This window comes from Haliotis rufescens, unplaced genomic scaffold (genome assembly GCF_023055435.1).
Source record: "Haliotis rufescens isolate VD_foot unplaced genomic scaffold, xgHalRufe1.0.p SCAF_2, whole genome shotgun sequence".
Lineage (NCBI taxonomy): Eukaryota > Metazoa > Mollusca > Gastropoda > Lepetellida > Haliotidae > Haliotis > Haliotis rufescens.
In genome coordinates this window covers 47,839,336-47,866,686 of record NW_025963890.1, presented here as the reverse complement: position 1 = coordinate 47,866,686, position 27,351 = coordinate 47,839,336, and the positions used below count along the sequence as shown (strand labels likewise).

General features: G+C 42.1%; 2 protein-coding genes and 1 long non-coding RNA gene across 3 annotated transcripts; 2 read left to right on the top strand and 1 right to left on the bottom strand.

The window, feature by feature from the left end:
* Window positions 1-2,045: 2,045 nt before the first annotated feature.
* On the bottom strand, window positions 2,046-6,757 carry LOC125382087. Its single transcript, XR_007222282.1, has 3 exons — window positions 6,743-6,757; window positions 2,379-2,381; window positions 2,046-2,180 (listed from the first exon to the last, which is right to left on the bottom strand). It is a non-coding gene; the product is annotated as an uncharacterized LOC125382087 (long non-coding RNA).
* Window positions 6,758-14,120: 7,363 nt separating this feature from the next.
* LOC125381957 (probable dimethyladenosine transferase) lies at window positions 14,121-16,096 on the top strand. The gene is made up of 3 exons (XM_048399341.1): window positions 14,121-14,273; window positions 15,517-15,603; window positions 16,031-16,096. Exons 1-3 carry the CDS (start codon window positions 14,154-14,156, stop codon window positions 16,094-16,096), a joined length of 273 nt encoding a protein of 90 aa, XP_048255298.1. The 5' UTR covers window positions 14,121-14,153.
* Window positions 16,097-16,183: 87 nt separating this feature from the next.
* Window positions 16,184-17,937, top strand: LOC125382086 (probable dimethyladenosine transferase). The gene is made up of 3 exons (XM_048400073.1): window positions 16,184-16,420; window positions 16,579-16,685; window positions 17,215-17,937. Exons 1-3 carry the CDS (start codon window positions 16,313-16,315, stop codon window positions 17,255-17,257), a joined length of 258 nt encoding a protein of 85 aa, XP_048256030.1. The 5' UTR covers window positions 16,184-16,312; the 3' UTR covers window positions 17,258-17,937.
* Window positions 17,938-27,351: the final 9,414 nt, after the last annotated feature.

The window sequence follows — 27,351 nt, the reverse complement described above, 5'->3', positions numbered from 1 at the left end:
CTGGAATAGGCATTCAGCAACCCATGCTTGCTGTAAGAGGGATATATGCTTGTCGTAAGAGGCGAATACTTCATGCCGAGTGCGGTGTTGAACAACAAACAACAAACAACAACATCTATGTGAAATATGATACTTAAATAAATCATCATTACTGCTACATGAACGGCCACCTTCATACCGATGCACAAGTACATTCATCAAAGTGTTCATTTCTCCACCCACACTGATAAGATACACATTGTTTGTTTGTTTGTTGTTTAACGCCGCACTCAGCAATGTTCCAGCTGTATGACAGCGGTCTGTAAACAATCGTGTCTGAACCAAACAATCCAGTGATTGACATCATGAGCATCGATCCTCCTAACTGGGATACGATGACAAGCATCAACCAAACGAGCGAGCCTGACCACCCGATCCCGTTAGTCGACTCTTATGACAAGGATGGGATGGTGAATACCTATTCTAACCCGGATCTTCACGGGTTGCCTTGACACGTGGATGAGCTGGGATGTATATGCTTTCTGACTTGTACATATTATATGTGTGTGTGTGATGTAATGATGTATATATATGTTCTCTGCACGTGGCACTGTGTGTATTGTTTTAGAATAAAGTTCTGTTCTGTTCTGATATATAGCTTGCGTTATACTGTAGGGCCGTCGTTAATTTCTTACTCACATCATATACACTATTAACAAGCTAACACACTGAATGAACAAGCAGCCAAGACGGCTTTTATCTTCCATGTATGTGAGGGGAATGGGCTTCTTTTCTACCAATGAACAAAGGGAGACCACCCATGTCAGACTATTTCTTTGAGTGTATCAGTGGCGATGCTTGCATGGGATTTCCCAGGCGACTTGCTCAGCCCGTCGTTCCGCGGCAATAAAGTGCGGACGTCCCGCCAACCTTAAACACACATCGCGCATTACACACCAGCAAACAGTCCCCAGTTAAGTCGAACGGTCTTTACCAGCAAACATTTTCATAATTAAGCCAGAGAATGCTCAGGGACAAAACAAACTGAACCTGCCCTTCTTATTATCAACGACGGTAACCACGGCAACGGCCACCACAACTTTATCTGCTTCCCCTTTTTAAGTCTTTGGCTCCCATAGACATGCAGCCGTAGAGGTTTAGCTATGCCGGAAATGGACGATGACGCCTCGTTCTGACTTCGTCTCGGTAACGTAGTTACCGTTGTCGTGGCCAACGTCCCTTCTGTTTTGAACAGATTCACTATCGCTCTTGCTCCCTATCGCTCTGCATTTCGTTGACTACAGCATCGTTTCAAGATCTTCTACTGACAAGATGTTTACAAGGCTGCATATTCAAGGTATTTAAGAATGCAATTATTGTATTTTAAAGTGTTTAGAACGTTGGTAAGTACTGAAATTGGCCGTAGTTTGATAGCAGTACCGATGGTGATGACACTGGCCGCCATTTGCAATTGATTTGATTCAGAAATGGGTGTCTTCTAAATCTCTTGTCTGCTCTGAAATGAGAGCGGTCCGGATAAAGATATATGACGGACGATGTTATTCAAACATTATAGATCAAATGTGTGACATTGTATAACTTTGATATCTATTTAAACGTAAACTACTCTTACAAACGAACGGCCTTGGAATGACATGACTAAAACACATAAACACAATGATTAAATGCTCATAGTGTCGAAAGTACTCTCTACTCCTAATCCACCTGTCCGTCCGTCCGTCCGTCCGTCCGTCCGTCCGCCCGTCAATCCATTCAGGTTCTGAAGAGTAAATAAGAGGTGTACAACATTTTGTAGAGATGTGTTGCAAAATATCTAGATCTATATTTGTTGACTAGAGGCTGGGCGATGTCTTTTATCAAAGTTGTACAGTGTAACCTCGTTAACTCGAACTCCTTAACTCGATATATTCATTGAACATGTATTTTAATGTATTATTAAATTTGTTTGTTTTTCTTTTCAGCACGGGAAGACATGATCCGGTATCATGTCACTCCTGCTGCGAGTTTATGGCCGTCGCTGGATGAGAAATCCGACTGTGTATGTAGTTTATCTACATCTGTTTCGGATTTGGCCGCCGAATAGATCACTTAAGTGCTTTTGTCGATGTCCCCCACGCACACTATTGACATTGCAGATTTTCTCTGTGTGTTATTGTGTCCTGAAAAATAACTGCATGATCCTCCAATTGCATGAATCAAACAGTCGATCAGAATTTCTGTCTTGTTGTAGCGCCTTACTGCATGTGTAACCTGTGTATCACACTGGCTTTCTTTTCCACATTGTTATTTGAAAACCGCCTATATACCTCGCCCACTGACCCTCCTTTCTCCCTCCCTCCCCACTCACTGATGTAGCGTCCCCAGGCTGCGTCCCCGACCCCCTCTCCCAACCCTCTGAGTGTTTTCATCCCCTTCTGGGCCCGCCCTGACCACGGTGAGACGCTCCCCGCCCCAGTCACCATCACCTACGTCGACCACTATCCCGTCCCTAGTGATGACGACAGTGACTACTGGGTCTACGAGGACGAGGATGACGACAGCTTCGTGGAGGACCGAGAGGTTCATCCTCTGAGGGAGGCGCTGAGGAGAGTGGCTGCCTTCTGGAGGAGAATCTTCTCGTAGATTTCTCATCCAGTGTGTGTGTGTGTGTGTGTGTGTGTATGAGTACAAGTGTAAATGTGTAAATGTGAGTGTGAGAGGATGTATTTTGCTTGTTTGACAGATAGTGTAGGTTGGTATGTGTGTTAGGATGTATTTTTGCATGTGTGATAGAGAGTGTATGTTTGAGATGGTGTTTTTGCATGTGTGGTTGAGTGTCAGTGTGTATGTGTGAAAGGATGTGTTTTTGCATGTGTGACAGAGAGTGTATGTGTGAGATGGTGTTTTTGCATGTGAGGTTGAGTGTCAGTGTGTATGTGTGAAAGGATGTGTTTTTGCATGTGTGATAGAGAGTGTATGTGTGAGATGATGTGTTTCTGCATGTGTTGTTGAGTGTCAGTGTGTATGTGTGAGAGGATGTGTTTTTGCATGTGTGACAGAGAGTGTATGTGTGAGAGGATGTGTTTTTGCATGTGTGACAAAAAGTGCAAGTTTGTGATGTTGGTGAGTGTGTGTTTTGAATGTGTTATTGGGTTTAAGTGTGTATGTATGAGAGTGTTCGTTTCACATGCGTGTTTTGGTGAGTGTAATCATATGTGTATATGGGAGTTGGATTGATTTGCATCTAGTATTGTGTGTAAGTGTGTATGTGTTGTGCATGTGTGTTTGATTTTAAGAGTACATGTGCGACAGGATGTGTCTCGCGTGTGTTTTGAGTATATGCATAAGAGGATGTGGTTTGTATGTGTGTTTGTGTAAAAGGATGTGGTTTGGTGCCCCTGTAATAAAGCATTTCTCCTTTTTGGACTGTTTTGGCTACATCCTTTTGGTTTATGTTTGGACACACTCTTTCGATCTTCTTTTCATTTTTTTAGGCTCACTTTTTGACTGACATTTCTAAGTTGATTCCGTTCTCTGATATAGGAGAATCGTTTTTGTGCTCACTTTTGGCCCTGCTTTAAATACTGTTTTTGGACACATACTATTCCATTTCTTAAATATATCTAAATAAAAATAGAATAATTGTATACACATGAGTCTGTTTTCCTTTCTTGGATCTAACAACGACTAGGTGACAGCAACACAACAGTAAAGGCAGGTGACCCGAGTCTGGTGTTAATATAATTTGAAGTTGTAATAGCGAGAATATTTATTATCAAGTTAAGATATTAAGGGGACATTTGCCCTGAACCGTTGTGTTGCTGTCTTCTAACCCAATTTACTAGAGGAATATCCCAATGAAAAGTCCGAACTCCATACGCATGGATAGCTGTTGTATAGTTTGGAAGCTGGTGTAGTAACGCTGGGTATTTTACGATCACTTTTTCACTTACTGGTGGGTACATGTATGGATGAAAGATAGAGTAATCTCCCTTCGCCTTCTGCCGATGTTTCTCCTATCATCGATTCTTCAGATATATCTACAGATATTAACTTTCGTTTAGGGGTAGCTGGTTGGAAAGTAAATGTAGCAGGTTTAGGCACACATGATCACGATAAAAATGGTGACAAAAATTGAAACGTAAGTTCCTTAGAAAACTAAGACTTAAAGGGCGACTGCGCTTCTGTGTCTGGTGCCAGTTTCAGTCCAGGTCTACACGTTGTAAATAACGCCTAATGGACACCTGGGTCAATCAGAGTACTCGTGAACTCTTAGATTTGTATAAATCATGAAATTGGAGTCAACAGACAAAGAAAGTTGTGTTTGAACGACTTGAGCCAAACTTACTAAAGTAGCCAATTTGCCCGGGGATAGTCGCCCTTTAAATATTTGAACTCGAAAATCGCATGGAACCCATATGACGGTGAAGGACACCATGAAGGAAAGGACTTTAAGATAAGCGTTTATATCTGGTATGGAGCCTGGGCCTTAGGCGCGATGAGCCGACGCCTTAGCCACTCAGCTACACCATCGCCCCCTTATGTCATCTATATGCGAGGCCCGTGAAGATCCGGTCTGGAATAGGCATTCAGCAACCCATGCTTGCTGTAAGAGGGATATATGCTTGTCGTAAGAGGCGAATACTTCATGCCGAGTGCGGTGTTGAACAACAAACAACAAACAACAACATCTATGTGAAATATGATACTTAAATAAATCATCATTACTGCTACATGAACGGCCACCTTCATACCGATGCACAAGTACATTCATCAAAGTGTTCATTTCTCCACCCACACTGATAAGATACACATTGTTTGTTTGTTTGTTGTTTAACGCCGCACTCAGCAATGTTCCAGCTGTATGACAGCGGTCTGTAAACAATCGTGTCTGAACCAAACAATCCAGTGATTGACATCATGAGCATCGATCCTCCTAACTGGGATACGATGACAAGCATCAACCAAACGAGCGAGCCTGACCACCCGATCCCGTTAGTCGACTCTTATGACAAGGATGGGATGGTGAATACCTATTCTAACCCGGATCTTCACGGGTTGCCTTGACACGTGGATGAGCAGGGATGTATATGCTTTCTGACTTGTACATATTATATGTGTGTGTGTGATGTAATGATGTATATATATGTTCTCTGCACGTGGCACTGTGTGTATTGTTTTAGAATAAAGTTCTGTTCTGTTCTGATATATAGCTTGCGTTATACTGTAGGGCCGTCGTTAATTTCTTACTCACATCATATACACTATTAACAAGCTAACACACTGAATGAACAAGCAGCCAAGACGGCTTTTATCTTCCATGTATGTGAGGGGAATGGGCTTCTTTTCTACCAATGAACAAAGGGAGACCACCCATGTCAGACTATTTCTTTGAGTGTATCAGTGGCGATGCTTGCATGGGATTTCCCAGGCGACTTGCTCAGCCCGTCGTTCCGCGGCAATAAAGTGCGGACGTCCCGCCAACCTTAAACACACATCGCGCATTACACACCAGCAAACAGTCCCCAGTTAAGTCGAACGGTCTTTACCAGCAAACATTTTCATAATTAAGCCAGAGAATGCTCAGGGACAAAACAAACTGAACCTGCCCTTCTTATTATCAACGACGGTAACCACGGCAACGGTCACCACAACTTTATCTGCTTCCCCTTTTAAAGTCTTTGGCTCCCATAGACATGCAGCCGTAGAGGTTTAGCTATGCCGGAAATGGACGATGACGCCTCGTTCTGACTTCGTCTCGGTAACGTAGTTACCGTTGTCGTGGCCAACGTCCCTTCTGTTTTGAACAGATTCACTATCGCTCTTGCTCCCTATCGCTCTGCATTTCGTTGACTACAGCATCGTTTCAAGATCTTCTACTGACAAGATGTTTACAAGGCTGCATATTCAAGGTATTTAAGAATGCAATTATTGTATTTTAAAGTGTTTAGAACGTAGATAAGTACTGAAATTGGCCGTAGTTTGACAGCAGTACCGATGGTGATGACACTGGCCGCCATTTGCAATTGATTTGATTCAGAAATGGGTGTCTTCTAAATCTCTTGTCTGCTCTGAAATGAGAGCGGTCCGGATAAAGCTATATGACGGACGATGTTATTCAAACATTATAGATCAAATGTGTGACATTGTATAACTTTGATATCTATTTAAACGTAAACTACTCTTTCAAACGAACGGGCTTGGAATGACATGACTAAAACACATAAACACAATGATGAAATGCTCATAGTGTCGATAGTACTCTCTACTCCTAATCCACCTGTCTGTCCATCAGTCCGTCCGTCCGATCGTCCGTCCGTCCGTCAATCCATTCAGGTTCTGAAGAGTAAATAAGAGCTGTACAACTTTTCGTAGAGATGTGTTGCAAAATATCTAGATCTATATTTGTTGACTAGAGGGTGGGCGATGTCTTTTATCAAAGTTGTACAGTGTAACCTCGTTAACTCGAACTCCTTAACTCGATATATTCATTGAACATGTATTTTAATGTATTATTAAATTTGTTTATTTTTCTTTTCAGCACGGGAAGACATGATCCGGTATCATGTCACTCCTGCTGCGAGTTTATGGCCGTCGCTGGATGAGAAATCCGACTGTGTATGTAGTTTATCTACATCTGTTTCGGATTTGGCCGCCGAATAGATCACTTAAGTGCTTTTGTCGATGTCCCCCACGCACACTATTGCCATTGCAGATTTTCTCTGTGTGTTATTGTGTCCTGAAAAATAACTGCATGATCCACCTCCTCCAATTGCATGATTCAAACAGTCGATCAGAATTTCTGTCTTGTTGTAGCGCCTTATTGCATGTGTAACCTGTGTATCACACTGACTTTCTTTTCCACATTGTTATTTGAAAACCTCCTATATACCTCGCCCACTGACCCTCCTTTCTCCCTCCCTCCCCACTCACTGATGTAGCGTCCCCAGGCTGCGTCCCCGACCCCCTCTCCCAACCCTCTGAGTGTTTTCACCCCCTTCTGGGCCCGCCCTGACCACGGTGAGACGCTCCCCGCCCCAGTCACCATCACCTACGTCGACCACTATCCTGCCCCTAGTGATGACGACAGTGACTACTGGGTCTACGAGGACGAGGATGACGACAGCTTCGTGGAGGACCGAGAGGTTCATCCTCTGAGGGAGGCGCTGAGGAGAGTGGCTGCCTTCTGGAGGAGAATCTTCTCGTAGATTTCTCATCCAGTGTGTGTGTGTGTGTGTGTGTGTGTATGAGTACAAGTGTAAATGTGTAAATGTGAGTGTGAGAGGATGTATTTTGCTTGTTTGACAGATAGTGTAGGTTTGTATGTGTGTTAGGATGTATTTTTGCATGTGTGATAGAGAGTGTATGTGTGAGATGGTGTGTTTTTGCATGTGTGGTTGAGTGTCAGTGTGTATGTGTGATAGGGTGTGTTTTTGCATGTGTGATAGAGAGTGTATGTGTGAGATGATGTGTTTCTGCATGTGTGACAGAGAGTGTATGTGTGAGAGGATGTGTTTTTGCATGTGTGATAGAGAGTGTATGTGTGAGATGATGTGTTTCTGCATGTGTGACAGAGAGTGTATGTGTGAGAGGATGTGTTTTTGCATGTGTGATAGAGAGTGTATGTGTGAGATGATGTGTTTTTGCATGTGTGATAGAGAGTGTATGTGTGAGAGGATGTGTTTTTGCATGTGTAATAGAGAGTGTATGTGTGAGATGATGTGTTTCTGCATGTGTGACAGAGAGTGTATGTGTGAGAGGATGTGTTTTTGCATGTGTGACAGAGAGTGTATGTGTGAGAGGATGTGTTTTTGCATGTGTGACAGAGAGTGTATGTGTGAGAGGATGTGTTTTTGCATGTGTGACAGAGAGTGTATGTGTGAGAGGATGTGTTTTTGCATGTGTGATAGAGAGTGTATGTGTGAGATGATGTGTTTTTGCATGTGTGATAGAGAGTGTATGTGTGAGATGATGTGTTTCTGCATGTGTGACAGAGAGTGTATGTGTGAGATGATGTGTTTCTGCATGTGTGACAGAGAGTGTATGTGTGAGAGGATGTGTTTTTGCATGTGTGACAGAGAGTGTATGTGTGAGAGGATGTGTTTTTGCATGTGTAATAGAGAGTGTATGTGTGAGATGATGTGTTTCTGCATGTGTGACAGAGAGTGTATGTGTGAGAGGATGTGTTTTTGCATGTGTGACAGAGAGTGTATGTGTGAGAGGATGTGTTTTTGCATGTGTGACAGAGAGTGTATGTGTGAGAGGATGTGTTTTTGCATGTGTGACAAAAAGTGCAAGTTTGTGATGTGGATGAATGTGTGTTTTGAATGTATGATTGGGTTTAAGTGTGTATTTATGAGAGTGTTCGTTTCACATGTGTTTTTGGGTGAGTGTAATCACATGTGTATATGGGAGTTGGAGTGATTTGCATCTAGTATTGTGTGTAAGTGTGTATGTGTTGTGCATGTGTGTTTGATTTTAAGAGTACATGTGCGACAGGATGTGTCTCGCGTGTGTTTTGAGTATATGCATAAGAGGATGTGGTTTGAATGTGTGTTTGTGTGAGAGGATGTGGTTTGGTGCCCCTGTAATAAAGCATTTCTCCTTTTTGGACTGTTTTGGCTACACCCTTTTGGTTTATGTTTGGGCACAATCTTTCGATCGTCTTTTCATTTTTTTAGGCTCACTCTTTGACTGACATTTCTAAGTTGATTCCGTTCTCTGATATAGGAGAATCGTTTTTGTGCTCACTTTTGGCCCTGCTTTAAATACTTTTTTTGGACACATACTATTCCATATCTTAAATATATCTAAAAATAAAAATAGAATAATTGTATACACATGAGTCTGTTTTCCTTCCTTGGATCTAACAACGACTAGGCGACAGCAACACAGCAGTAAAGGCAGGTGACCCGAGTCTGGTGTTAATATAATTTGAAGTTGTAATAGCGAGAATATTTATTATCAAGTTAAGATATTAAGGGGGCATTTGCCCTGAACCGTTGTGTTGCTGTCTTCTAGCCCAATTTACTAGAGGAATATCCAATGAAAAGTCCGAACTCCATACGCATGGATAGCTGTTGTATGGCTTGGAAGCTGGTGTAGTAACGCTGGGTATTTTACGATCACTTTTTCACTTACTGGTGGGTACATGTATGGATGAAAGATAGAGTTATCTCCCTTCGCCTTCTGCCGATGTTTCTCCTATCATCGATTCTTCAGATATATCTACAGATATTAGCTTTCGTTTAGGGGTAGCAGGTTGGAAAGTAAATGTAGCAGGTTTAGGCACACATGATCACGATAAAAATGGTGACAAAAATTGAAACGTAAGTTCCTTAGAAAACTAAGACTTAAAGGGTGACTGCGCTTCTGTGTCTGGTGCCAGTTTCAGTCCAGGTCTACACGTTGTAAATAATGCCTAATGGACACCTGGGTCAATCAGAGTACTCGTCAACTCTTAGATTGATATAAATCATGAAATTGGAGTCAATAGACAAAGAATGTTGTGTTTGAACGACTTGAGCCAAACTTACTAAAGCAGCCAATTTGCCCGGGGATAGTCGCCCTTTAAATATTTGAACTCGAAAATCGCATGGAACCCATATGACGGTGAAGGACACCATGAAGGAAAGGACTTTAAGATAAGCGTTTATATCTGGTATGGAACCTGGGCCTTAGGCCCGATGAGCCAACGCCTTAGCCACTCAGCTACATCCTCGCCCCCTTATGTCATCTATATGTGAGGCCCGTGAAGATCCGGGCTGGAATAGGCATTCAGCAACCCATGCTTGCTGTAAGAGGGATATATGCTTGTCGTAAGAGGTGAATACTGCATGCCGAGTGCGGTGTTGAACAACAAACAACAAACAACAACATCTATGTGACATATGATACTTAAATATATCATCATTACTGCTACATGAACGGCCGCCTTCATACCGATGCACAAGTACATTCATCAAAGTGTTCATTTCTCCACCCACACTGATAAGATACACATTGTTTGTTTGTTTGTTGTTTAACGCCGCACTCAGCAATGTTCCAGCTGTATGACAGCGGTCTGTAAACAATCGTGTCTGAACCAAACAATCCAGTGATTGACATCATGAGCATCGATCCTCCCAACTGGGATACGGTGACAAGCATCAACCAAATCAGCGAGCCTGACCACCCGATCCCGTTAGTCGACTCTTATGACAAGGATGGGATGGTGAATACCTATTCTAACCCGGATCTTCACGGGTTGCCTTGACACGTGGATGAGCTGGGATGTATATGCTTTCTGACTTGTACATATTATATGTGTGTGTGTGTGATGTAATGATGTATATATATGTTCTCTGCACGTGGCACTGTGTGCATTGTTTTAGAATAAAGTTCTGTTCTGTTCTGATATATAGCTTGCGTTATACTGTAGGGCCGTCGTTAATTTCCCTCTCACATCATGTACACTATAAACAAGCAAACACACTGAATGAACAAGCAGCCAAGACGGCTTTTATCTTCCATGTATGTGAGGGGAATGGGCTTCTTTTCTACCAATGAACAAGGGGAGACCACCCATGTCAGACTATTTCTTTGAGTGTATCAGTGGCGATGCTTGCTTGGGATTTCCCAGGCGACTTGCTCAGCCCGTCGTTCCGCGGCAATAAAGTGCGGACGTCCCGCCAACCTTAAACACACATCGCGCATTACACACCAGCAAACAGTCCCCAGTTAAGTCGAACGGTCTTTACCAGCAAACATTTTCATAATTAAGCCAGAGAATGCTCAGGGACAAAACAAACTGAACCTGCCCTTCTTATTATCAACGACGGTAACCACGGCAACGGCCACCACAACTTTATCTGCTTCCCCTTTTAAAGTCTTTGGCTCCCATAGACATGCAGCCGTAGAGGTGTAGCTATGCCGGAAATGGACGATGACGCCTCGTTCTGACTTCGTCTCGGTAACGTAGTTACCGTTGTCGTGGCCAACGTCCCTTCTGTTTTGAACAGATTCACTATCGCTCTTGCTCCCTATCGCTCTGCATTTCGTTGACTACAGCATCGTTTCAAGATCTTCTACTGACAAGATGTTTACAAGGCTGCATATTCAAGGTATTTAAGAATGCAATTATTGTATTTTAAAGTGTTTAGAACGTAGATAAGTACTGAAATTGGCCGTAGTTTGACAGCAGTACCGATGGTGATGACACTGGCCGCCATTTGCAATTGATTTGATTCAGAAATGGGTGTCTTCTAAATCTCTTGTCTGCTCTGAAATGAGAGCGGTCCGGATAAAGATATATGACGGACGATGTTATTCAAACATTATAGATCAAATGTGTGACATTGTATAACTTTGATATCTATTTAAACGTAAACTACTCTTTCAAACGAACGGGCTTGGAATGACATGACTAAAGCACATAAACACAATGATGAAATGCTCATAGTGTCGATAGTACTCTCTACTCCTAATCCACCTGTCTGTCCATCAGTCCGTCCGTCCGATCGTCCGTCCGTCCGTCAATCCATTCAGGTTCTGAAGAGTAAATAAGAGCTGTACAAGTTTTTGTAGAGATGTGTTGCAAAATATCTAGATCTTTATTTGTTGACTAGAGTCTGGGCGATGTCTTCTTTCAAAGTTGTACAGTGTAACCTCGTTAACTCGAACTCCTTAACTCGATATATTCATTGAACATGTATTTTAATGGATTATTAAATTTGTTTATTTTTCTTTTCAGCACGTGAAGACATGATCCGGTATCATGTCACTCCTGCTGCGAGTTTATGGCCGTCGCTGGATGAGGAATCCGACTGTGTATGTAGTTTATCTACATCTGTTTCGGATTTGGCCGCCGAATAGATCACTTAAGTGCTTTTGTCGATGTCCCCCACGCACACTATTGCCATTGCAGATTTTCTCTGTGTGTTATTGTGTCCTGAAAAATAACTGCATGATCCCCCTCCTCTAATTGCATGATTCAAACAGTCGATCAGAATTTCTGTCTTGTTGTAGCGCCTTATTGCATGTGTAATCTGTGTATCACACTGACTTTCTTTTCCACATTGTTATTTGAAAACCTCCCGTATACCTCGCCCACTGACCCTCCTTTCTCCCTCCCTCCCCACTCACTGATGTAGCGTCCCCAGGCTGCGTCCCCGACCCCCTCTCCCAACCCTCTGAGTGTTTTCACCCCCTTCTGGGCCCGCCCTGATCACGGTGAGACGCCCCCCGCCCCAGTCACCATCACCTACGTCGACCACTATCCTGCCCCTAGTGATGACGACAGTGACTACTGGGTCTACGAGGACGAGGATGACGACAGCTTCGTGGAGGACCGAGAGGTTCATCCTCTGAGGAAGGCGCTGAGGAGAGTGGCTGCCTTCTGGAGGAGAATCTTCTCGTAGATTTCTCATCCAGTGTGTGTGTGTGTGTATGAGTACAAGTGTAAATGTGTAAATGTGAGTGTGAGAGGATGTATTTTGCTTGTTTGATAGATAGTGTAGGTGTGTATGTGTGTTAGGATGTATTTTTGCATGTGTGATAGAGAGTGTATGTGTGAGATGGTGTGTTTTTGCATGTGTGGTTGAGTGTCAGTGTGTATGTGTGAAAGGGTGTGTTTTTGCATGTGTGATAGAGAGTGTATGTGTGAGATGATGTGTTTTTGCATGTGTGACAGAGAGTGTATGTGTGAGAGGATGTGTTTTTGCATGTGTGACAGAGAGTGTATGTGTGAGAGGATGTGTTTTTGCATGTGTGACAAAATGTGCAAGTTTGTGATGTGGGTGAATGTGTGTTTTGAATGTGTGATTGGGTTTAAGTGTGTATGTATGAGAGTGTTCGTTTCACATGTGTGTTTGGGTGAGTGTAATCACATGTGTATATGGGAGTTGGAGTGATTTGCATCTAGTATTGTGTGTAAGTGTGTATGTGTTGTGCATGTGTGTTTGATTTTAAGAGTACATGTGCGACAGGATGTGTCTCGCGTGTGTTTTGAGTATATGCATAAGAGGATGTGGTTTGAATGTGTGTTTGTGTGAGAGGATGCGGTTTGGTGCCCCTGTAATAAAGCATTTCTCCTTTTTGGACTGTTTTGGCTACACCCTTTTGGTTGGAAGCTGGTGTAGTAACGCTGGGTATTTTACGATCACTTTTTCACTTACTGGTGGGTACATGTATGGATGAAAGATAGAGTTAACTCCCTTCGCCTTCTGCCGATGTTTCTCCTATCATCGATTCTTCAGATATATCTACAGATATTAGCTTTCGTTTAGGGTAGCTGGTTGGAAAGTAAATGTAGCAGGTTTAGGCACACATGATCACGATAAAAATGGTGACAAAAATTGAAACGTAAGTTCCTTATAAAACTAAGACTTAAAGGGCGACTGCGCTTCTGTGTCTGGTGCCAGTTTCAGTCCAGGTCTACACGTTGTAAATAATGCCTAATGGACACCTGGGTCAATCAGAGTATTCGAGTAAACTTACTTAAACAATAATATGCCACCACGGCCATTTAAAAAAACCCTCAATGTTATATGTATAACAATGTATGGGGTTTAATGAATTAAAAGTGCACCAAATGGTTGAATGTGTGACAATAGTGCTATGAATAAATTGCTATGAATGTGGGAAAATGGATAGGTCCTGGGTATTGGTGAACCAAATCTGCGTTCGAGTCAGCAAGATAAAGTACAAATGCTCCAAAACGGGTACGAACCTGATGTGAATTTTAGGTACGGGTTAACCATTTTCAGTGGGTACGAATCTCTCTGGCTATGGATCATCTACCGTATTTTCTTGAGTATAGTGCGCACCCATGTATAATGCGCACCCACCTCTAGCGGATTCAGTATTTTGGAGAAAAAAAAGAATTCGCTTATCAAGCGCAGAAAAACATTACACCTTACCCCTTCAGCGAAGTCCGGTAAACGAACGGGCAATGAAAAACTTGGTCAGTACAAATTCGAAATTTGAGATAAAAAAATCACCAGACATGTTGATTTACCGTTTAAATTGTATTTTTTGTTCTGCTAGGCATTGTTTTCCATCCAGGGATTAAGGTTACCTTGTATATTTTCTCGTAAACAAAGCCGGAAACAGCAATCAGCTGTACACACGTTTTCTTGGAATCTACCGGTGATTCGGTCAAGACACACCCAATGATATAACTTTACAGAATTTTAATGCAAGGTAGTATCCAAATCTCGTGGAATCACACTGTCATTGCAGGCATCACCTTCAAGCATGACTTCGGCCAGCACATCCTCAAGAACCCTCTGGTTGTTGTCAGCATGGTGGAGAAGGTCAGTCTACATAGGACATTACTCTTGTTCTCAACACTCAAAGAAATGGTTACTGCCTAGCGACCAGTTGACACTGGGGACCAGTTATCGCCAACTCCCTGTTATAGCACTTGGGCTAGGACGTGTAACTCGGGTACTCGGGTTGGGTGGGTACTGACAAGGACCCGGGTACCTACAGAACTACCCGGTCATGTGATATATATTGTTTAATGACAAAAATGATCTTGTACTATATGGTTACACTAAAAGTCACTAATGTTTGCATTTCTTTCTGACTATGCACCCAGACTTTTATATGTTTGAATAAAGATAAAACTTCAGTCAACGTCAGTGTATGCATGACCAGATCGATTTATACGTGGATCTCAATACATTTTGTCCAGGGCTACAGTCAAACTTTTCCCAATCGGACATTTTGTACCTATCTCTTGAGACCAACAGTGGGTACCTGGGTAGGGTCGGGAAATAGGTGGGTGGGTACCCCTGTAGTAAATTTGGACTCGTCCCAGCCCTGTATAGCATGTACATGATTGCATCTTGTTAAAAATATTTATCCAAAGATGATAAACAAAACTGACTCTTGTCAGGAAATATTAAAAAACACCATAAAATCACCTTGCTAAAATACAACTTTAGAAAAGACATGTGGACGATGTCATGTGACTCATTCACGTGTAAACTACAATCAAACAACACGATGATGCACTTTCAGTTGTGTCATTGCTTACCATCTGTCTGTCTTTCTTTCCCAAAATACAATTCTGAAACCTAATTAAGCTATTTCCCCAAAATGCGTAGCCAGTACATATCGCGAAATCCCTAGTACATAGTGTTAAGGATAAGCTTGTGTAAATCAAATTTGGGGAATATTGGTTCACGTCAATTTGCAAACAACTAATGGATACAGGCATATCTTATGAATATAAAAATTGAGTGCGAAACTAAAGAAAATAAAAAATGTAATTTGTATAACTGAAGCAGTGAGCGTAGTCAGGTGGCACCTGCTTTTTAGACAATGGCGATAACTGGTACAGTTGGTTGATGGAAATCTTCTATGTTCTCTGTTTTGATTCGCAATCCAACATTGTCATTTATGTTGGACTAGAGTTAACAATGTTAAAAAAAACAGACGCAAAGATATATATCTAAGGAAACTTCACAGAGAATAAGTCAATAATTTACAAGTTGGTTGATGGAAGAAAGTGCGTGGCAGCTGATTGTTAAAGTCCCTGTGATGTTGCAGGCTGCGCTGCGGCCGACAGATGTGGTCCTGGAGGTCGGCCCCGGTACGGGCAACATGACGGTCAAGCTGCTGGAGAAGGTCAAGAAGGTCAGTCTGGACCAGCGGTCAATCATTCAAACTTTCTATGGTTGGGTTTAATATGATCTAAGATACTGGACCAGTACTTGACTGGAGTAAAGGTATACTTTGAACAAAAAGAAAATTATGAATACCCAATGAGTGAAAGAGAATGATTACATAGGAGTAAATACTCACTGAGAGTATTATCTAGAGCACTGGCGTCGGCTACTTGTGAGTGCTGCTTATTACTTAGTAGCAACACTTTCTCTTTTCTGCCAACTACATAATGGCCTGGCTTGCTGGAAGATCTTACAGTCATAACAATGTCAAATGTTTCAGGTGGGAGATATAGTGTCACATGTTTCAGGTGGTGGTTAACGATGTCACATGTTTCAGGTTGTAGATACCAATGTCACATGTTTCAAGTGGTGGTTAACATTGTCTCATGTTTCAGGTTGTGGCCTGTGAGATTGACCCCCGTCTGGTGGCGCAGCTGCACAAGAGAGTTCAAGGAACGTGAGTGCACCTCCTCTTAGATGTTGGGTCTTGTATTTATGGAGTTATTTCAGACAATGATAGGAGGTGTTGGAGGGTAAATATGCTTAGGTTTGAGTCTTATCAAGAGGTTCGATAAAAAAACAACCCAAGTTCAAATCAATGATAAAAAGAATGTTTTCAATGCTGTTTTTTTAGGAATAGCCCTATAGTCTGTATGTATATCACACTACACAAATGAATGCATGTTGTTTTCCGTCTCAGCCCCCAGGCCACCAAGCTGCAGGTAATGGTAGGGGACGTCCTCAAGACAGAGCTGCCCTCGGATTCATTGTTCTGTCATAACATAGTAAGTACTGGCTTGTTGTTGCACTGCTCAGTGCTCAGATTCCACAACGGAAGTGTATTCTATTGATGTTGGACGTTCTATTTATTTTTCGTTTTCGTGATACATCTTAATGTGTCAAAAGGTGTTCATGATAGCGACTTGTCCATGTTTATTTCTAGGCAATACCTGCAGATTTTGACATCAAGGAAAAAGTAGTGAAGATTCTTGAAGAGACCAGCTTTGATAAGAAGCGAGCCCGCACGATGGATATTGATGACTTCCTGGCGTCTGATCCCCTCCTCCCATACTTCCTCCTGTAGTCTCTACCTAACATTATCCAACTAGTGAGGGGTTGTCCGGTAGCCTAGTGGTTAAAGCGTTCGCTCATCACGCCAAAGACCCGGGTTCAATTCCAAAAATGGGTACTTGTGTGAAGCCTATTTCTGGTGTTCCCCGCCATGATGTTGCTGGAATATTGCTAAAACAAAACTCAATCACTACTGATTAGTGTTTGGTGTAACAGCCATTAAAGTAAACATTAATGGTATGAATCAATATTTTGTACTTAGTGTGCGACTAAGATCGATACTTGCATCAGGAAGTAAAATATAGGATCCACCGATGCGTCCCACCACTAGTAATAATTGTATAGCACTATGAGCATGTTTTAGGGCAAGTGAACACCTAAATTTAAATATGCATTTAGTAGTAGTAGTAGTAGTAGTAGTAGTAGTAGTAGTGATAATGTTATATGCATATTTAAATTGAGCAATTATTAATATCATGATTATCATGATTATTCATCTTCTTTCCAGGCTGTTGAACAGTTTCAACAAGGACGGCTTCCATTTCTCCTGATGCAAGATGTGGTTCCAGTATTGTCTGATGCAGTGTGGGAACTTTCGATGGACAACAGGCAGTGGGCTCTTCATGGACAGTGAAGCTTCATTTGTTTGTTTCTGTGAACACTGAACACTGTGACATCTCCGTAAAAGACGACTATGCTTGTCGTAAGAGGCGACTAACAGGATTGGATGGTCAGACTCGCTGACTTGGTTGATGCATGTCATCCATCCCAATTGCGTGGATCAATGCTCATGATATTAATCACTGGATTGTCTATCAATCACTGGATTGGCTAGTACAGACTCGATAATTTACAGACCTCTGCATATGGCTGGAATATTGCTGAGTGCGGCGTAAACAACAAACCAACTGTGACATCTGAATGCATGAATGCCAGTTGTACAGTACACATCGTCATGAGCTGGAACACTCTGAAGTCTGTCATGAAGCTTGTGTCAAGGAATCACAGACACTGAATATCGTGGAACACTATTGACTGCCAAGAGTGGTGGCTGTCAGTCTGACCAGATGACAGGTATTACATTAGTGCCAATACCTTGCGATACCTTGAGGTACATTGTGTGTACTGTATCGTGACCTATATCAGCAGCATGTCATATGGTATGCAATTGAATTGCATACTATTTGCTGACAGTGTGTATGTATGTGTGTGCAGGAGTTCTCAAGCCACTGTATATTTTAAAAGTTTTCACAACATGATGGGTGACGAGTGACGACAAGAATCGTTAAAAGAAAGACACGAAGCCTGTATCTCGATTCTATAAACACTTGTTTATTTGGTCAGTGCCAGAAAATAAATATGTATGTACATTTGGGTGTTCTCTGTCGAGACCGATGTGTGTGGCATGGTGGTTCAAACACACCCATCTTGCAGACACTTGTTTCCCCGACACTGATGTCAAACGTTCAACGCCCAGTCTCACACACAGCCAGCCTCGCTCGCTCGCACGCTCACGCTCTCTCCAGCTTGCTCCACCTATATACAGGTGTGTGGTCCTAAGTACACAGGAACTGATGACAAGTACACATGCATCTGTATTGATGACATATCCTGGCAGAAATCACCTAATACCATCACCGGTTCCTGGAACATGATAAGAACTTTCGTCATTATGCTCCAACTTCAGATCTCAACAAATAGGTCGTTTCCTAATTGAAACCACTTACGATTTCAGAGTATGATTATTATTTCAAAGTAAACTTGGTGTTGGTTGAAATAAGGTTCCAGGTTTTTAATATTACCCGCCCACCATGAGCATGGCTGTTGTGTAATATTCCATTAGGAACAGGAGATGGTACATGAAGAGGCAATGGTTGCCATACTGTCAGTGAACTTGAACAGATAACAGCATAACCTTGCAATTATAAGAGGAAAATTTCCTTGCCTATACATAAAGTACACAGAAAGAAGTCCTAGTTAACAAAGACTGACATTAATGAATTAAGTATTGCCACTTTTCAGCAATTAAGTCCATGTCCCAGCTGGGGTCAACGGTACAACAATGTAACAGCTGATTAACATGTATCCCCCCCCTCAGGCAAGACTGTTCTTAGTTTTCAGTTTACTGATGCACTTACAAACCAAACTAATTTTTTTTAATGAAAATACATGATCAAATGTACCCTTCTGACAGAAATAAAAAAAACTCAAGTGAAACCCTCCTTCAGTTTAAACAGAATGTTTCACTTTGACTAAACCACGAAATATTATGCCAAAATAAAAAAATTAAAAATCGAATATTCTTATGTCAACCTGTACAAGCAAAAAATCCATTAACCATAAACTAAAAAAAGTGTGGTCTTACGTGAAACAGTACAAAGCGGCTACAGTCAAACTGTTTTAACAATGACTCACTCTATGGCATAATTAGGAGTACATTAAGGGTGGTAACGATATGGTGAAACAGTCGGTAGTTGATATGCATCGTATTGCATACCAACCATATTGTCTTGGGAATTAGATGACATAATTTGTACTGCATACCCACTATATCATGTATATTAATACATACCGTATTGCATACCTACTATATTAATGGGAATACATATATTACATACTCACTATATTATTGGGAATACATTTATTGCATACCCACAATACATAATAGGAATACATACCGTATCGCATACCTAAAATATTAATGGGGAATACATGCCGTATTGCATACCTACCATATCGATGGGAATACATATCGTATTACATACTCACTTTATTATTGTGAATACATAGATTGCATACCTACTATGTTAGTTGGTATACATATCATATTGTGCTACCTGCAGCCACCATATCGCTACGTCCCTAACAGACCAACATATTGCCTGCCTGGCTGCCTGTGTAGATGTAACTGGTCAACAATAACAGTCAGTGATTCATATGACTTGCTGTAGGCTGGAGCTACCAATAAGTTCATCCCTGAATGATTACATGACATACACTACTCAAAAGAAGTTAAGGATCACCTGATTCTTTCATATTACAATAGTTAATCTCTCATGCCATGACAGATTAACATTACCAATATGAAAGAATCGGGTGATCCTTAACTTCTTTTGAGTAGTATATTACAAAAGTGAACAGTGTGCCACCAGTCCTATGCACGACGAGCTGATTGTTCCAAGATGAGGACATGCATACACCGATTATGGATTTCAAACTTTCTTCCGAAAATAATTATAATGTTGTTCAAACATGACCTCGTATTAGCAAATATTTAATTATTTACTGTTGCCGTGTCAAATTAAACCTTTCTTCCTTGAAACAATTACTCATTGTGTACTACACAAAACAAGTTAAAGAATACTCACAATGGAAGGCTGTGAGTTGCAATAATCACTAGCCATGACTAAGTATAGTCATATGGAAGCATTGAGAGTTCTTTAACTTCTTTTGATTTGTATATTTGAATAAAACATCAATGACACACTGAATGTCAAGCATTGTACTGGTGATACATTATGGTTATGTATAGTCAGACTACAGCCTGATGTTCCAGTGAGAGTCAACAAGTGATGTCTGGCTGGTATTACTGTAGAACAGATCAACAAATATCTTGAAAACAAGTTGAGCTAAATTTAAATATGTTAAATTCAACAGTAACAGCTGGCGTGTATACTGATAATGAACTGACCTGACTGATGCACAATTACTTATCACCCTTTGAGAAACAATTTCCTCGCATTTCAAAATGCACCTTTGTTTGTTGATTAAACCCTGCACTCGGCAATATTCCAGCCATATGACAGCGGTCGGTAAATAATCGAGTCTGGACCAGACAATCCAGTGATTGACATCATGAGCATCGATCCACGCAATTGGGATACGATGTGAGTTTCTAATGCTGCCTGCTGTGCAGCATAACATGACAGGATTGACACATCCAACGATGTTACCAGGTCCAGACATAGAATTGCTGTGTGACGGAATGTAGTCAGGTAGTGGGTGAGGACCAGATATAGCAGAATTCAAACCCGGATCTTCACGGGTCGCCTTGACACTTGCATGAGCTGGGATGTATATATGCTTTCTGACTTGTACATATCATATGTGTGTGTGTGATGTAATGATGTATATATGTTCTCTGCACGTGGCACTGTGTCTATTGTTTTAGAATAAAGTTCTGTTCTGTTCTGATATATAGCTTGCGTTATACTGTAGGGCCGCCGTTAATTTCTTACTCACATCATGTACACTATAAACAAGCAAACACACTGAATGAACAAGCAGCCAAGACGGCTTTTATCTTCCATGTATGTGAGGGGAATGGGCTTCTTTTCTACCAATGAACAAAGGGAGACCACCCATGTCAGACTATTTCTTTGAGTGTATCAGTGGCGATGCTTGCTTGGGATTTCCCAGGCGACTTGCTCAGCCCGTCGTTCCGCGGCAATAAAGTGCGGACGTCCCGCCAACCTAAACACACATCGCGCCTTACACACCAGCAAACAGTCCCCAGTTAAGTCGAACGGTCTTTACCAGCAAACATTTTCATAATTAAGCCAGAGAATGCTCAGGGACAAAACAAACTGAACCTGCCCTTCTTATTATCAACGACGGTAACCACGGCAACGGCCACCACAACTTTATCTGCTTCCCCTTTTAAAGTCTTTGGCTCCCATAGACATGCAGCCGTAGAGGTGTAGCTATGCCGGAAATGGACGATGACGCCTCGTTCTGACTTCGTCTCGGTAACGTAGTTACCGTTGTCGTGGCCAACGTCCCTTCTGTTTTGAACAGATTCACTATCGCTCTTGCTCCCTATCGCTCTGCATTTCGTTGACTACAGCATCGTTTCAAGATCTTCTACTGACAAGATGTTTACAAGGCTGCATATTCAAGGTATTTAAGAATGCAATGATTGTATTTTAAAGTGTTTAGAACGTAGATAAGTACTGAAATTGGCCGTAGTTTGACAGCAGTACCGATGGTGATGACACTGGCCGCCATTTGCAATTGATTTGATTCAGAAATGGGTGTCTTCTAAATCTCTTGTCTGCTCTGAAATGAGAGCGGTCCGGATAAAGATATATGACGGACGATGTTATTCAAACATTATAGATCAAATGTGTGACATTGTATAACTTTGATATCTATTTAAACATAAACTACTCTTTCAAACGAACGGGCTTGGAATGACATGACTAAAACACATAAACACAATGATGAAATGCTCATAGTGTCGATAGTACTCTCTACTCCTAATCCACCTGTCTGTCCATCAGTCCGTCCGTCCGATCGTCCGTCCGTCCGTCAATCCATTCAGGTTCTGAAGAGTAAATAAGAGCTGTACAAGTTTTTGTAGAGATGTGTTGCAAAATATCTAGATCTTTATTTGTTGACTAGAGTCTGGGCGATGTCTTCTTTCAAAGTTGTACAGTGTAACCTCGTTAACTCGAACTCCTTAACTCGATATATTCATTGAACATGTATTTTAATGTATTATTAAATTTGTTTATTTTTCTTTTCAGCACGGGAAGACATGATCCGGTATCATGTCACTCCTGCTGCGAGTTTATGGCCGTCGCTGGATGAGGAATCCGACTGTGTATGTAGTTTATCTACATCTGTTTCGGATTTGGCCGCCGAATAGATCACTTAAGTGCTTTTGTCGATGTCCCCCACGCACACTATTGACATTGCAGATTTTCTCTGTGTGTTATTGTGTCCTGAAAAATAACTGCATGATCCCCCTCCTCCAATTGCATGATTCAAACAGTCGATCAGAATTTCTGTCTTGTTGTAGCGCCTTATTGCATGTGTAATCTGTGTATCACACTGACTTTCTTTTCCACATTGTTATTTGAAAACCTCCTATATACCTCGCCCACTGACCCTCCTTTCTCCCTCCCTCCCACTCACTGATGTAGCGTCCCCAGGCTGCGTCCCCGACCCCCTCTCCCAACCCTCTGAGTGTTTTCACCCCCTTCTGGGCCCGCCCTGACCACGGTGAGACGCTCCCCGCCCCAGTCACCATCACCTACGTCGACCACTATCCTGCCCCTAGTGATGACGACAGTGACTACTGGGTCTACGAGGACGAGGATGACGACAGCTTCGTGGAGGACCGAGAGGTTCATCCTCTGAGGAAGGCGCTGAGGAGAGTGGCTGCCTTCTGGAGGAGAATCTTCTCGTAGATTTCCCATCCAGTGTGTGTGTGTGTATGAGTACAAGTGTAAATGTGTAAATGTGAGTGTGAGAAGATGTATTTTGCTTGTTTGACAGATAGTGTAGGTGTGTATGTGTGTTAGGATGTATTTTTGCATGTGTGATAGAGAGTGTATGTGTGAGATGGTGTGTTTTTGCATGTGTGGTTGAGTGTCAGTGTGTATGCGTGAAAGGGTGTGTTTTTGCATGTGTGATAGAGAGTGTATGTGTGAGATGATGTGTTTCTGCATGTGTGACAGAGAGTGTATGTGTGAGAGGATGTGTTTTTGCATGTGTGACAGAGAGTGTATGTGTGAGAGGATGTGTTTTTGCATGTGTGACAGAGAGTGTATGTGTTAGATGATGTGTTTTTGCATGTGTGACAGAGAGTGTATGTGTGAGAGGATGTGTTTTTGCATGTGTGACAAAAAGTGCAAGTTTGTGATGTGGGTGAATGTGTGTTTTGAATGTGTGATTGGGTTTAAGTGTGTATGTATGAGAGTGTTCGTTTCACATGTGTGTTTGGGTGAGTGTAATCACATGTGTATATGGGAGTTGGAGTGATTTGCATCTAGTATTGTGTGTAAGTGTGTATGTGTTGTGCATGTGTGTTTGATTTTAAGAGTACATGTGCGACAGGATGTGTCTCGCGTGTGTTTTGAGTATATGCATAAGAGGATGTGGTTTGAATGTGTGTTTGTGTGAGAGGATGTGGTTTGGTGCCCCTGTAATAAAGCATTTCTCCTTTTTGGACTGTTTTGGCTACACCCTTTTGGTTTATGTTTGGGCACACTCTTTCGATCGTCTTTTCATTTTTTTAGGCTCACTCTTTGACTGACATTTCTAAGTTGATTCCGTTCTCTGATATAGGAGAACCGTTTTTGTGCTCACTTTTGGCCCTGCTTTAAATACTTTTTTTGGACACATACTATTCCATATCTTAAATATATCTAAAAATAAAAATAGAATAATTGTATACACATGAGTCTGTTTTCCTTCCTTGGATCTAACAACGACTAGGTGACAGCAACACAGCAGTAAAGGCAGGTGACCCGAGTCTGGTGTTAATATAATTTGAAGTTGTTATAGCGAGAATATTTATTATCAAGTTAAGATATTAAGGGGGCATTTGCCCTGAACCGTTGTGTTGCTGTCTTCTAGCCCAATTTACTAGAGGAATATCCCATGGAAAGTCCGAACTCCATACCCATGGATAGCTGTTGTATGGCTTGGAAGCTGGTGTAGTAACGCTGGGTATTTTACGATCACTTTTTCACTTACTGGTGGGTACATGTATGGATGAAAGATAGAGTTATCTCCCTTCGCCTTCTGCCGATGTTTCTCCTATCATCGATTCTTCAGATATATCTACAGATATTAACTTTCGTTTAGGGGTAGCAGGTTGGAAAGTAAATGTAGCAGGTTTAGGCACACATGATCACGATAAAAATGGTGACAAAAATTGAAACGTAAGTTCCTTATAAAACTAAGACTTAAAGGGCGACTGCGCTTCTGTGTCTGGTGCCAGTTTCAGTCCAGGTCTACACGTTGTAAATAATGCCTAATGGTCAATCAGAGTACTCGTCAACTCTTAGATTGATATAAATCATGAAATTGGAGTCAACAGACAAAGAATGTTGTGTTTGAACGACTTGAGCCAAACTTACTAAAGCAGCCAATTTGCCCGGGGATAGTCGCCCTTTAAATATTTGAACTCGAAAATCGCATGGAACCCATATGACGGTGAAGGACACCATGAAGGAAAGGACTTTAAGATAAGCGTTTATATCTGGTATGGAACCTGGGCCTTAGGCCCGATGAGCCAACGCCTTAGCCATTCAGCTACATCCTCGCCCCCTTATGTCATCTATATGCGAGGCCCGTGAAGATCCGGGCTGGAATAGGCATTCAGCAACCCATGCTTGCTGTAAGAGGGATATATGCTTGTCGTAAGAGGCGAATACTTCATGCCGAGTGCGGTGTTGAACAACAAACAACAAACAACAACATCTATGTGACATATGATACTTAAATAAATCATCATTACTGCTACATGAACGGCCGCCTTCATACCGATGCACAAGTACATTCATCAAAGTGTTCATTTCTCCACCCACACTGATAAGATACACATTGTTTGTTTGTTTGTTGTTTAACGCCGCACTCAGCAATGTTCCAGCTGTATGACAGCGGTCTGTAAACAATCGTGTCTGAACCAAACAATCCAGTGATTGACATCATGAGCATCGATCCTCCCAACTGGGATACGATGACAAGCATCAACCAAATCAGCGAGCCTGACCACCCGATCCCGTTAGTCGACTCTTATGACAAGGATGGGATGGTGAATACCTATTCTAACCCGGATCTTCACGGGTTGCCTTGACACGTGGATGAGCTGGGATGTATATGCTTTCTGACTTGTACATATTATATGTGTGTGTGTGATGTAATGATGTATATATATGTCCTCTGCACGTGGCACTGTGTGTATTGTTTTAGAATAAAGTTCTGTTCTGTTCTGATATATAGCTTGCGTTATACTGTAGGGCCGTCGTTAATTTCCCTCTCACATCATGTACACTATAAACAAGCAAACACACTGAATGAACAAGCAGCCAAGACGGCTTTTATCTTCCATATGTATGTGAGGGGAATGGGCTTCTTTTCTATCAATGAACAAAGGGAGACCACCCATGTCAGACTATTTCTTTGAGTGTATCAGTGGCGATGCTTGCTTGGGATTTCCCAGGCGACTTGCTCAGCCCGTCGTTCCGCGGCAATAAAGTGCGGACGTCCCGCCAACCTTAAACACACATCGCGCCTTACACACCAGCAAACAGTCCCCAGTTAAGTCGAACGGTCTTTACCAGCAAACGTTTTCATAATTAAGCCAGAGAATGCTCAGGGACAAAACAAACTGAACCTGCCCTTCTTATTATCAACGACGGTAACCACGGCAACGGTCACCACAACTTTATCTGCTTCCCCTTTTTAAGTCTTTGGCTCCCATAGACATGCAGCCGTAGAGGTTTAGCTATGCCGGAAATGGACGATGACGCCTCGTTCTGACTTCGTCTCGGTAACGTAGTTACCGTTGTCGTGGCCAACGTCCCTTCTGTTTTGAACAGATTCACTATCGCTCTTGCTCCCTATCGCTCTGCATTTCGTTGACTACAGCATCGTTTCAAGATCTTCTACTGACAAGATGTTTACAAGGCTGCATATTCAAGGTATTTAAGAATGCAATGATTGTATTTTAAAGTGTTTAGAACGTAGATAAGTACTGAAATTGGCCGTAGTTTGACAGCAGTACCGATGGTGATGACACTGGCCGCCATTTGCAATTGATTTGATTCAGAAATGGGTGTCTTCTAAATCTCTTGTCTGCTCTGAAATGAGAGCGGTCCGGATAAAGATATATGACGGACGATGTTATTCAAACATTATAGATCAAATGTGTGACATTGTATAACTTTGATATCTATTTAAACGTAAACTACTCTTTCAAACGAACGGGCTTGGAATGACATGACTAAAACACATAAACACAATGATGAAATGCTCATAGTGTCGATAGTACTCTCTACTCCTAATCCACCTGTCCGTCCATCAGTCCGTCCGTCCGATCGTCCGTCCGTCCGTCCGTCCGTCAATCCATTCAGGTTCTGAAGAGTAAATAAGAGCTGTACAAGTTTTTGTAGAGATGTGTTGCAAAATATCTAGATCTTTATTTGTTGACTAGAGTCTGGGCGATGTCTTCTTTCAAAGTTGTACAGTGTAACCTCGTTAACTCGAACTCCTTAACTCGATATATTCATTGAACATGTATTTTAATGTATTATTAAATTTGTTTATTTTTCTTTTCAGCACGGGAAGACATGATCCGGTATCATGTCACTCCTGCTGCGAGTTTATGGCCGTCGCTGGATGAGGAATCCGACTGTGTATGTAGTTTATCTACATCTGTTTCGGATTTGGCCGCCGAATAGATCACTTAAGTGCTTTTGTCGATGTCCCCCACGCACACTATTGCCATTGCAGATTTTCTCTGTGTTATTGTGTCCTGAAAAATAACTGCATGATCCCCCTCCTCCAATTGCATGATTCAAACAGTCGATCAGAATTTCTGTCTTGTTGTAGCGCCTTATTGCATGTGTAATCTGTGTATCACACTGACTTTCTTTTCCACATTGTTATTTGAAAACCGCCTATATACCTCGCCCACTGACCCTCCTTTCTCCCTCCCTCCCTACTCACTGATGTAGCGTCCCCAGGCTGCGTCCCCGACCCTCTCTCCCAACCCTCTGAGTGTTTTCACCCCCTTCTGGGCCCGCCCTGACCACGGTGAGACGCTCCCCGCCCCAGTCACCATCACCTACGTCGACCACTATCCTGCCCCTAGTGATGACGACAGTGACTACTGGGTCTACGAGGACGA

Excerpts from the sequence above, each read along its gene's own strand:
- LOC125382086 (XM_048400073.1), top strand. The coding sequence starts at position 16,313 with ATGCATGTTGTTTTCCGTCTCAGCCCCCAGGCCACCAAGCTGCAGGTA. Across the intron at positions 16,421-16,578 it reads CATTGTTCTGTCATAACATA|GCAATACCTGCAGATTTTGA; the intron begins GTAAGTACTGGC and ends GTTTATTTCTAG. Across the intron at positions 16,686-17,214 it reads GATATTGATGACTTCCTGGC|GCTGTTGAACAGTTTCAACA; the intron begins GTCTGATCCCCT and ends TCTTCTTTCCAG.
- LOC125381957 (XM_048399341.1), top strand. The coding sequence starts at position 14,154 with ATGCAAGGTAGTATCCAAATCTCGTGGAATCACACTGTCATTGCAGGC. Across the intron at positions 14,274-15,516 it reads TTGTCAGCATGGTGGAGAAG|GCTGCGCTGCGGCCGACAGA; the intron begins GTCAGTCTACAT and ends GTGATGTTGCAG. Across the intron at positions 15,604-16,030 it reads TGCTGGAGAAGGTCAAGAAG|GTTGTGGCCTGTGAGATTGA; the intron begins GTCAGTCTGGAC and ends CTCATGTTTCAG.